A 12,005-nucleotide genomic window follows, 5' to 3' on the forward strand; every position below is an offset into this window, starting at 1 on the left:
CACACACACACACACACACACACTCTTTATATTTAGAGTTTATTTTATCTAATAGGAGATTAAGAATACTGTATTTCTAAAAATGGAATAAGTTTCATACTTTTTATGTTGATACAATGTAATGGGATATTTGCTGTATTTTTTATGTGGCACACCAACATCAGGTGTCGAATCAATCATAATCCAGTGCCAAGATCCCTGAGAAATTGTGAAAAATATGAGGAGCATAAGAGTGACACACATCATAATACTTAGTTTACAATAATCTGTAAACTCACCTTTGATAAACTACTAAAAATGAGCAGTTTGAAATAAGTATGTGGGATATTTTTTCCTCTTCATGTACAAGTTGATTTGCAATTACTTTCTTGAGACAGTAATATGTGCATATAAAAATTATTCACGTATATTTGAGGCGTTTCACTGTTCTTACAAACAATAAATAATCAGTTCATTTATTAAACATTATAAAACATTTTGTAGGTGAAGATACACTTTATAGTCTTGTACACATTATTTAACAGTTACAAAGCTCTCAAAGCTTACTTATCTCTTTCAGTGGTGAAAACAGAGCAACAGTGCAGCAAAGTATGTTTAATGGGCTGTTTTAATTTTTGTTTTTGATATCACAATACTTGCCACAGAGCACAAAACTAGTGTGAATTGTTTAACATTTCTGCAAGATAAACTCTATTATCCATGTAACAGGTACAGTATATTCAGAGTTCTTCTCTGATTCTGTTTAATACTTTGGCATCCATACAATGAAGACACTAATACAGATTCATCAGCACCCATGAGTGAAATGACACTGTCATGTAACTAATTCACTCTAACAGTTATTGCTGGAAATGAACAAATAGTTGACTTAGTTCAAATAAAGCTATAACAGGCATGTTAAAGCTCCCAGATTTAGTCATTTAAAATATGTCACGTAAATGATCATTTTCACTGTTTGTGATGGTTGCTGTCAGATGAGTCCAAAGAGAGAAACTGCACATTTCAAAGAAACATACTAATAATATCAACATTGAAGCCGTTGTGTTACATTTTACACAAAATATGTGAAGCTGACAATGGAGAGCTTTTGAGCAAGTATATGAGGAAAGACAAAGCTAATTAAATAAACTAAACTGTTGAGGAGCCACTAATACTGAAACAATTCGTTAAACCACATGACATTGATTTAGAATCTGCTAGAAATATGTTTTTGAAGCTTCCATTTTCTGTGATGTAGCCTGTAGCCTTGGAGTAATCAAAATCAGGGATAACAATAGTCTTAGTATGCAAGCTTTCTTTTTTAAATTTGATACAAAAACAACAGATATCCATTGAGACATCTGCGCTCTATCAAAATACAATTCTGATGCTTCAACAGGTTAAGGAAAACAGTCACAGCAGTCTTTACATTGTACACAATGGCGTAAAATGTTTGCTAAACTGCTGCTCCTCATTTGTCAAAATCTCAAGTTTAGTTTTCTAAAGATGATTTCAGTTATGGGGTTTTAGTAACTTTTATGACAACTAACAGTCTCTAATTTCACCCAGTTAATAAAGCCAGCTAAAATGTTAACAAAATCTGACAGTCTGACATTTTTTAAGAAGCTAAATTAAGGATGCTAATGGGATGGAGAAAGTGTGGAGTGACTGATCATATGGAGATGAAATGCAGGAAAGAAGGAGGTACAAGTTTTCCACCTGTGATCCTAAGGCATGCAGAAAGAAGATAAACTAGCAACGTAATTTTTTTATGTGTGCTTATGGTGGATAAGGCTGTTTGTTCATTTGCACACATTCAATATACTTTCACAGTGTGCTTACAGCCATCATTTTTGTTATTTGTTATCTACATTTTTTTATATGCAGTTTTACAGAAATGCAGTTTTAATAATGTAAGATGAACCGAAGCACTATGAGATGCACAATGTAAGTGTTTGAGAAAAAATAGACTGGAGGAGTTTTTCTGTTACTTCTGATGCAATCAATGGTTAGCAAAGTTTGGAGATAGGAAGACTTGAATTGCTAAGACCATGGAAGACAATGGAAAAAGGTCACGTTTTACCTGTCACATGCCACTTGTTCCAATACATCATGGAAATAATGAATTTCATTACAAATAATCACATTGCAATTTCAGATTTCACTAACTGTTTGTCTGAAACACAAAATCATGACTGTTCAGTGACATTTATATTTTAAATCTGCATTATCAGATGAAATAAACCTGGGAGAATCAACATGCACAGGTTGCATTACACTCGCTAAATGAACATTTTAATACATATTTTATTTATCATAAACTGATGAGTCACTTTTAATTCAAACCTGATATCTACTTTCATGAAATACACAGCTTACAGATCATCAGTAATTAATGTACCTATATGTTGACACACTGTGAGCAATAAACCAACAGCTAATATTTGGAGGGACTCTTCATGAATCATACAGAACAGCCCTTTTTTTAAATTTCCTTTTAAAATTTTTATCAACATCATCTAACCACACTGTATATAAATGTACAGTACAAATAAGAATCAACATGTGTAGGTAAAGTAGACAAATACGACAATCGACAAAGTATACTCTTATATTACTAGCACTTGGTGTGAACATCAGTTAAAAACTGAGAACTGTTACTATACAATTTAGGTTTCAGATCTCATAGGGACTGAAAAACATGAGCAAACAAATTGACATCGTTTGAACTTCATTATGGGGAGGGAAAATAAAGTCGTAAGAACAAGAATAAACATGAATGTGTCACCTAATATGCTCAGCAACGAATATTACAACATACTTTGTAAGAAGTTTATGTTACCACACATTTTATAATTTTACAAACCATTCAGAATTTCTAACAACAATTTGCAAAAGATTATTAGTGTACAACACAGTCTACTCTTTGAAAGCTTTAAATATCTTAAAATTTTGGTGTATGTCCTTTCCTTTTTTCCCAGTTATTTGTGGCACCACAGCAAAACATGAACACAATTGTTCCAGAAGTAATATTATGAATATCAATGAAGAGTTTTAATGCCGATTTGAAATCCCCGTGGATTCAACAGCCTATCACATGTTACCTGATTGGTTAGATAAAATACAAACACAAGCCATATTAAAATTGTTTTGGGCACAGTTGCATGTGCACTGCTTAATGTATAACAACTCAAGTTGAAATCAAAATTTGCTTTCTGCCCAATAGTTACTTTGTAATTATATTTTTTTTCTTTTCAAGTATTTTATTAAAAGTCCTACCAGAATGCTGGTGCTTTTTCACAATTAGTTCCTTCATGTTTTGAAACACAACACGGCAGATTAATATAGTACAGATCGAACTGTGATTTAATTAGTTGTATGAGGCATAGAAATTGCTGCTGGCAGTCAGAGCAGTAGGCAAGATCACACAATCAATATTACAGCTGCCATTATTAGTCCATTTCCAGACTGGTTTATAAAAACAATTGTGGGAAGGAACACTGAAACATTTTAAAGAAAATTCCAGTCCCAGTAGCAAATTCTCATTTGCCTCTAAGCTCGATAAAAGTTTCCCTCCCCAGTGGCAATGATTGTTATACACACAAAAAGGAATGTTGATAATCGGCTCTTTATACAATTCTGCATATAAATGCAGCTTCTTTCACATATAAATTGTTAAGCTCATCTGAAATACTTGAGGCCTGTCACCACAAGGAACTTTTCAATAAAAAGTTCAGAATCTAACACAGCAATATGAGCAGCTCTGCCAATAAGAGAATTAGCCGTATTTGGCAGCGCGTGGTGTACATCATAGCGAACAAAAGTTACTTCTGGTTTGCTGATAATGGGGTATAGGATGTTGTGCACCATCTCCCTGTAAGCAGCACCTGTGTAATGAAAAAATCGATTATGTTAAGTAATGCAAGATTTTTTTTAAAGAACTTAGAGCCAAATTATTTGTTTTTTAATTGAATCTGAATGTAATGTCTTACAGAAGTTCCACTACCTCTAAAGTCACAATTCTGCTTATAACACTAACTCAACTGCAAGACATTTTGTATAAAAAGTAAACTTTTTCAATTTATTTATGTACACTACTGTAAAACCAGAATAAAACAGCAGCTTTAAAAGTAGTAAGAATGAAGCTCATCCATAAATCTTTCTGTATTGCCTTTGAGGGGAGAAATCAAAAGAAATCGTAGAATTCATACGTGCATTTTTATACACTAACCTTGAACTGATGTATCCTTAACAGCAGCCTTGCAAAGTTCTATTCGAGCTGAATGCAAAGGAACATATCTATCTTGCGAAGATCCACACAGTAAAATATTTCGGAAGTGGTGTAGGTTTGAGCGTTGACTTAAGCGGTACAGGAAAGTTTGACGCACATCAGCAGCATCACGTAATGCAAGTTGCAACAGTGAACCAGATTTCTTCCACTTCTGCATAAACCACATTCCTGAAAGATATTTTTTCTCAAAATTTGTGGTAATCAACACAATGATTTTTAATTTGAAATTATATGTAAGTGCATGAACATGTGAAATCATTTATTCATAAAAAGTTGTTTTTTAAAGGTAAGTACATCAGACCTACAGAAGTATAAAATCTACACCATTGATAAAATATGCCAGAATTTAAGAGTTGAAAGCTGCAATCCCTTAGTGAATGCCTAAATATAATAACAAAGCAAACATGGATTAAATATCCTTGACAGAAAATACTTATGTGCTGGACTGGTGCTCAAGACAATTCCATTTGAAAAAACTTGAAAAGTATAATTCTGACAAGACCTAGATGTTTGTTTTTCAAATTCCACTTGCCTCGTTCATACTTACTTCCCTGCTAACAACATCCTTTTGGCCAGGGGAGGGAAGGGGTTTGTATGTGCCGTGTGCCAGGGGTATGATATGCTTATTATCTATTGGCAACAGTCTGTTGTAATTAGTGGCAGAACATAACTACAGTATGCTGAAATTTAAATACAGCAACAGGACAAATAATATTAACCAAGTCATTGTCTTCCCTCTGATGCCAGCTCTGATAAGCTGAAACATTATGACCACTGCCCACTGAGATGCTGGATGCTGTCTGGTGGTGTTGCGGGCACATGACACAGCAACAAATTTATGTAAGCGGAGCAGACACAGGAAGGGGATGGCCCTAGCGAAGATTTGGGCTGCAAATGGGAAAATCCTTCAAGATACGCGACTTTGGCACAGGGATCGGTTGGTAGGACATGTTTTGAGGCATCAAGGGATCACAAATTTAGCATTGGAGGGCAGTGTGGAGGGTAAAAATCGTAGAGGGAGACCGAGAGATGAGTACACTAAGCAGATTCAGAAGGATGTAGGTTGTAGTAGGTACTGGGAGATGAAGAAGCTTGCACAGGATAGAGTAGCATGGAGAGCTGCATCAAACCAGTCTCAGGACTGAAGACCACAACAACAACAACAACAACAACAACATTACTATTATGCAGAGTCTGTGACTGAATATCTAGAAAACAGTGAAGCTGGTCGAATGTTCATGTGCTAATGTCATCAGCATCTATGGAAAAAGGTAGGACGACAACGAAACAACCATTAGTTGGACATTCACGACTCTTCACAGAATATGTGGTTTGGAGGCTTGCCCGCTCTGTAAGAAGGATACAGGGTGACCTATGGCCTCTCTGCTAACAGAGCACAATGCTGGAGCATGTGCGAGTGCTTCAGAGCAGACTGCTCAATGTACATTTTCGAACATGAAACTCTGCAGCAGATCTCCCCTAAGTGTTCATGTGTTGATCCAATGACATCATCAATTATGATTGCAGTGCGCATGGGATCATGGGGATCTGACCATTGATCCTGGAAATGTGACAGCTCTTCAGGTGAATCACATTTCTGCTTCACTAGTTCAAAGGTCATCTGCACAAACACAGTCACCAAGGTGAATGGCGGCTCAAAACGTGCACTGGTGGGAGCATCATTATGCTGTGGGAGGCATGCTTCTGCACTTGCATGGAACCTACGGTTTGTAATCAAAGGCACACTGACAGCTGCAAACCAACACAAACACACACACACAAAACTGCAGTCTCAGGCAACTGAACCATGAGTGTGGCTTCACTTCAATTGCCTGAGACTTGAACTCAGGACCTTTGCCTTTCGCGGGTAAGTGCACTACCATCTGAGCTACCCGAGCACGAGTCCCCCCCCCCCCCCCTCCTCCCCTCCCGTCCTCACAGCTTTACTTCTGCCAGTACCTCGTCTCCCACCTTCGAAACTACAGAAGCTCTCCTGCGAGCCTTGCAGAACTAGCACTCCTGAAAGAAAGGAGTCAAATTACCCGTATGAACTTCTGTAGTGACACAACATGCAAATGGTGACACATTGCCTCTTTTACCATTCGGCAGATGTGCAGTGTTCAGTGCATCAGAAGCTTCTTGTTTACATATTGATTCTTCTGATTTGGAAGCACTGAATTCTTTTCCTATTGAGTCAAGGGGGGCTGTACACACCATGGAGCATGAACAATCACTACAATTGCAAAAGGGTTACATTTGCAAAGGTTGGCCACAATCTCAGAAATGTATTCCCAATCCCTCAGTGTGAAGATTCTATGTCACCGCAACAGTTTCTCTCTTCTGAGTGATGTGATTTTGCTTCACACATCTAACAAAAAGAAAAGTGTGTTGATCCTCACCTCGGTGCAAAAGCATGACTTACATCTTCTACGTACAGATCTTTGGGGAACAGTCTGCACTAAGCAACTGCCATGCCAACATTGTAAGTGGTTTGGTTTATATAAGCAAACAAAAGTGTGACAGCACAATGTAAAACTTGCACAGTCAGGCCACTCAGCACCAGGAATTTTTCTCCTTGCCACATTCTGATACTCCATGGCAAAGCATCCCTATAGACTTTGCTGGCAGCTTTTGGCAAAAACAGGTTAATTATTGCCAATGACTATACCAAATACCCTTTTCTTATACCAGTACATTTGATGAATGCTGCCAGAACTAACAAGGCGCTTGCTTCTGTATTTTCTCTCTAAGGTGCCATAAATAATTGTTTCTGACAATGGATCTTCTTTTTCTTCCAAGGAGTTTGCACAATTTTGCAAGCACAATGGAATAAAGTATGCCAGGGCAGCACCATTCTTGCCACAGTCTAATGGCAAGGCCGAATATTTTGTTTGAATGTTCAATACACAAATGTCAAAACTTCGAGCTCCATATTCAAACAAGGATGCCTTACTGAAGTTTCCGATTTCATGTCGTAACTTGCCTGCTCCTGACATTTCGCCGGCAGAACATTTGCATACGACATGCCATCGGACCTTGCTGCATTTGCTTCATCCTTACCGCTCTGCTCCAGCTTCAGACTTCACTACAAAAATTCACCTGAACAACCCAATTCAATATAGAATATACATTTACGAAAATCCAGCATTGTTCTCAGATCGGCTGGCAGAGTGCAATTTACTATTCGTGGCAGCATAGGCATGCATCAGTGCCACCAAAATCAGCTACAGCTCCGTGAATGCAGTGATCCTGCCATAGATCAAACTGTTTCAGATTTCTTCATTGCACAATGTCAGGCGGCCGTGTAGCAGTAACATCTGTCTGCCTCAATCCAGCCTCCTATGCAGCTTACCACACGGGTGCATCCACCCGTGGCCATCTCACAAATGGAAGTCTCCATCTGCCCACCTGCGACACTGTTGCCGCCAACACTGTAGGTCGCCTCTCCCACAGACATAGATGGCGTCACTGTCAGCTAGTCACCAGCAACCTCAGTAGCATCCTGTGCCTGGTTTTCCAAGGCAGTTTCCCTGTTTCTTGTGAGACTCAAATGTCGGAACATGAGTTGATCTGCTCTGCCCTCATCCAAGCAACCAGCTTCATCATCCACGGCCCAGACGTCCCCCTGTACCTTCCGTGGTGGACAGGGAAGGATGTGGAATCAGCCGCTATCTGGTCGGGCACACTTTCAAATACGCATGCCACCAGATATGCCGCTGCATTTTCATCAGCCACCACTGCAGCACAAAGGTGCTGCCATGCATGTTTACGCTGCTGCCAATGAGATGCAAGCATGTTTCAACATTCAAAGCTGCTGTTAGCAACTGATGCCACAACTATGGCAATAATGATACATATTAGTTTTGCTACTTCATTTTAGAAGCAGAATAAATTAATATCTGAAATCTTTGTTCATGACCAACATCTATCTGTTCCTCACTCCTGTACGCACTAAACAATCACAGATCATGCAAGGAAGTTATAATGCAAACAATATTAGGAAAACCATAGACTGCGAGAATGTAATTTTTACGATGAGTAGCAATCTATCCTCTTCCTAATACTGTTGGCTTCCCAATCTACTGATGGATGTTGGCTGACTTCATGCTGCTCCAGAATGTTGATGGTCACTGCCAATATTAGCTACATTTTCAGTATTGTGTGCCATAATAGTAAGTAGGCATTGTTACTATAGTATTGACCCACATGTGGTGTTGTGCATAGTGATTGTTAATATTTTTTACCAAGAATGAGCAAAGAGGCTGCACACGATCCTTCTAGCGGCTCTCCAATCATAAGCTTCTGCTCCCAGCATCCTCCACTCAGGGTCAAGTAAAACTGTGTGTTACTGCTTTATTCCATTTTAATTGGTTTGATTTTCACTGTAATATTTCAAATGTATTCAAGTTTTTCAGTCTGTAGTATTGGTGACAGCTTGTTATTTTCAAAATTTATAACTAATGGTTGTTAATAAGAAATCTGATAAATTTTACTTCTGATCTTGTCAGATAACGTCTGACAAAAATCTGAATTTGATTTGAAATCATTACATAAACACCCCCCCCCCCCCCTGTCCAACTCCACCCCATGAATCGTGGACCTTGCCATTGGTGGGGCGGCTTGCATGCCTCAGCGACACAGATAGCTGTACTGCAGGTGCAACCACAATGGAGGGGTATCTGTTGAGAGGCCAGACAAACATGAGGTCCCTGAAGAGGAGCAGCAGCCTTTTCATTAGTTGAACGGGCAACAGTCTGGATGATTGACTGATCTGGCCTTGTAACATTAACCAAAACAGCCTTGCTGTGCTGGTACTGTGAACAGCTGAAAGCAAGGGGAAACTACAGCCATAATTTTGCCCAAGGGCATGCGGCTTTACTGTATGGTTAAATGATGATGGCGTCCTCTTGGGTAAAATACTCCATAGGTAAAATAGTCCTGCATTCAGATCTCTGGGCGGGGACTATACAGGAGGACATTGTTATCAGGAGAAACAAAACTGGCCTTCTACGGATCGGAGCATGGAATGTTACGTCCCTTAATAGGGCAGGTAGGTTAGAAAATTTAAAAAGGGAAATGGATAGGTTAAAGTTAGATATAGTGGGAATTAGTGAAGTTCGGTGGCAGGAGGAACAAGACTTTTGGTCAGGTGAATACAGGGTTATAAATACAAAATCAAATAGGGGTAACGCAGGAGTAGGTTTAATAATGAATAACAATTAAGAGTAGGGGTAAGCTACTACGGACAGCATAGTGAACGCATTATTGTAGCCAAGACAGACACAAAGCCCATCCCTACCACAGTAGTAAAAGTTTATATGCCAACTAGCTCTGCAGACGGCAAAGAGAAGGAAGAAATCTATAATGAGATAAAAGAAATTATTCAGATAGTGAAAGGAGACAAAAAAATTTAGACATGGGGGCCTGGAATTCGACAGTAGGAAAAGGAAAAGAACGAAAAGTAGTAGGTGAATATGGAATGGGGGTAAGGAATAAAGAGGAAGCCACCTGGTAGAATTTTTCACAAAGCATAACTTAATCATAGCTAACACTTGGTTTAAGAATCCTGAAAGAAGGTTGTATACATGGAAGAACCCTGGAGATATTAGAAGTTATCTGATAGATTATATAATGGTAAGACAGAGATTTAGAAACCAGATTTTAAATTGTCAGACATTTCCAGTTTATGAACTGTAGATTAAAACTGAAGAAACTGGAAAAAGGTGGAAATTTAAGGAGATGGGAACTGGATAAACTGAAAGAACCAGAGGTTGTAGAGTGTTTAGAGACAGACTTAGGGAACGATTGACAAGAACAGGGAAAAGAAATACAGTACACGAAGAATGGGTAGATTTGAGAGATGAAATAGTGAAGGCAGCAGAGGATCAAGTTGGTAAAAAGGACGAGGGCTAGTAGAAATCCTTGGGTAACACAAGAGATACTGAATTTAATTGATCAAAGGAGAAAATACAAAAATGCAGTAAATGAAGCATGCAAAAAGGAATACAAACGTCTCAAAAAATGAGATTGACAGGAAGTACAAAATGGCTCAGCAGCGATGGCTAGAGGACAAATGTAAGATTGTAGAGGCATATAGGACTAGGGGTAAGATAGATACTGCCTATAGGAAAATTAAAGAGACCTTTGGAGAAAAGAGAACCACTTGCATGAATATCAAGAGCTCATATGGAGAACCAGTTCTAAGTAAAGAAGGGAAAGCAGAAAGGTGGAAGGATTTTTTTTTTTGTTTTTTTGTTTGGGGTTTAAGGGCGCTCAACTACTGAGGTCATTAGCGCCCAGTCACAATAGTAAGAGCACAGAGAATCTAGTAAAACTCAAGCGGGGAGGGAGGGGGGGGGGGGGGGGGGAACACCAGAAAGTTCTTACAAAGATGTCTTTGGACAAGCCAGTCAAAGTAATAAAACGAAGAACACGAGCAGCTGCTCGAGAGTCATCAGCTAAAATATCCTGTAAAGTAGAGGGCAGATTGACTAAAACGGGGACACGACAATAAAACATGGCGCACTGTCAATGCATGACCACAAGGGCACTGCGGGGCTGGGTCACCGGAGAGCAGGTAGCGGTGGCTAAACCGGCAATGCCCAATCGGCAACCTGGTCAGAAGGACCTCTTCTCGCCGAGATGGTCGGGAGGAGGTTGTCCAAGCAATTGGGAACGGTTTTACGGCCCGGAGCTTGTTTCCTTGAAGTGATGACCAAGTATCCCGCCACAATGACACAAGCCTCTTACAAACAACCCCACTAATGTCAGATGACGGGACACAATGGGAGGCTGGCCGAGGCAGGAGGACAGCAGCCTCGGCTGCAGCATCAGCAGCCTCATTCCCAGGCACTCCCACATGGCCGGGAACCCAAGAGAAAGCTGACAGGAGAGCCATCATCAGCAAAAGAATGGAGGGACTGCTGGATCCGTTGCACCAAGGGATGGACCGGATATGGAGCTCCAAGGCTCTGAAGAGCACCGAGTGAATCAGAGCAGAATACATACGATAAATGGCGGTGGCGGCGGGCATACTGAATGGCCCGATGGAGAGCAAAAAGCTCGGCCGTAAAGCTGCAACACTCGTCGAGGAGCTGGTATTTAAAGGTGACAGTCCCGATGACAAAGGCACAGCCGACACCATCGTCAGTTTTGGAGCCATCAGTGTAAATGAAGATGTGACTGGCAAGTCACGCACGAAGTTCGACAAACCGTGAGCAATACACTGCAGCCGGAGTACCCTCTTTCGGGAGCGAGCTGAGGTCGAGATGAATATGAACCGGAGCCTGGAGCCAAGGTGGCGTTGGGCTCTCACCCTCTCCGAAGGTGGTAGGGAGGGCAAAATCCAATTGTCGAAGCAGGTGACAAAAGCGGACTCCGGGGGGCAGCAGGGCAGACACGTACAACGCATACTGATGGTCGAGAGAATCGGCGAAGAAGGACTGATAAGAGGGGTGGTCGGTCATTGATAACAGCTGGCAGGCATACCGACAAAGCAGTACGTCGCGCCGGTAGGTCAATGGTAATTCGGCAGCTACAGCATAAAGACTCTCGACGGGACTAGTGTAGAATGCTCCGGTCATGGTTACTAGTATAAATGAAATTCTTACTGGAATCCACTATGCTGTCTAGAGGCAACATATATGCCATAAATATTCCAAACATGCTCAGTACGACTCAACATCCTTGACAAATGGAATTGAATCTAATCAGTAAAATAGTCAATTCCCCTTCA

General features: G+C 40.2%; 1 protein-coding gene across 9 annotated transcripts in view; it reads right to left on the minus strand.

Annotated features, from left to right (window-relative positions):
• Positions 1–390: 390 nt before the first annotated feature.
• LOC126355863 (protein FAM135A) overlaps positions 391–12,005 on the minus strand; it is a 528,171-nt gene continuing 516,556 nt past the window's right edge. For all 9 annotated transcript variants that reach the window (XM_050006353.1, XM_050006355.1, XM_050006359.1 and 6 more), the window contains 2 exons: positions 4,211–4,438; positions 391–3,866 (listed from right to left, as the gene is read on the minus strand). In XM_050006353.1, the coding sequence (XP_049862310.1) occupies positions 3,661–3,866; positions 4,211–4,438 (434 nt within the window). In that variant the 3' untranslated portion in view covers positions 391–3,660. The remainder of the gene's footprint in view (positions 3,867–4,210; positions 4,439–12,005) is intronic.

This window comes from Schistocerca gregaria, chromosome 3 (assembly GCF_023897955.1).
Source record: "Schistocerca gregaria isolate iqSchGreg1 chromosome 3, iqSchGreg1.2, whole genome shotgun sequence".
Taxonomy (NCBI): Eukaryota; Metazoa; Arthropoda; class Insecta; order Orthoptera; family Acrididae; genus Schistocerca; species Schistocerca gregaria.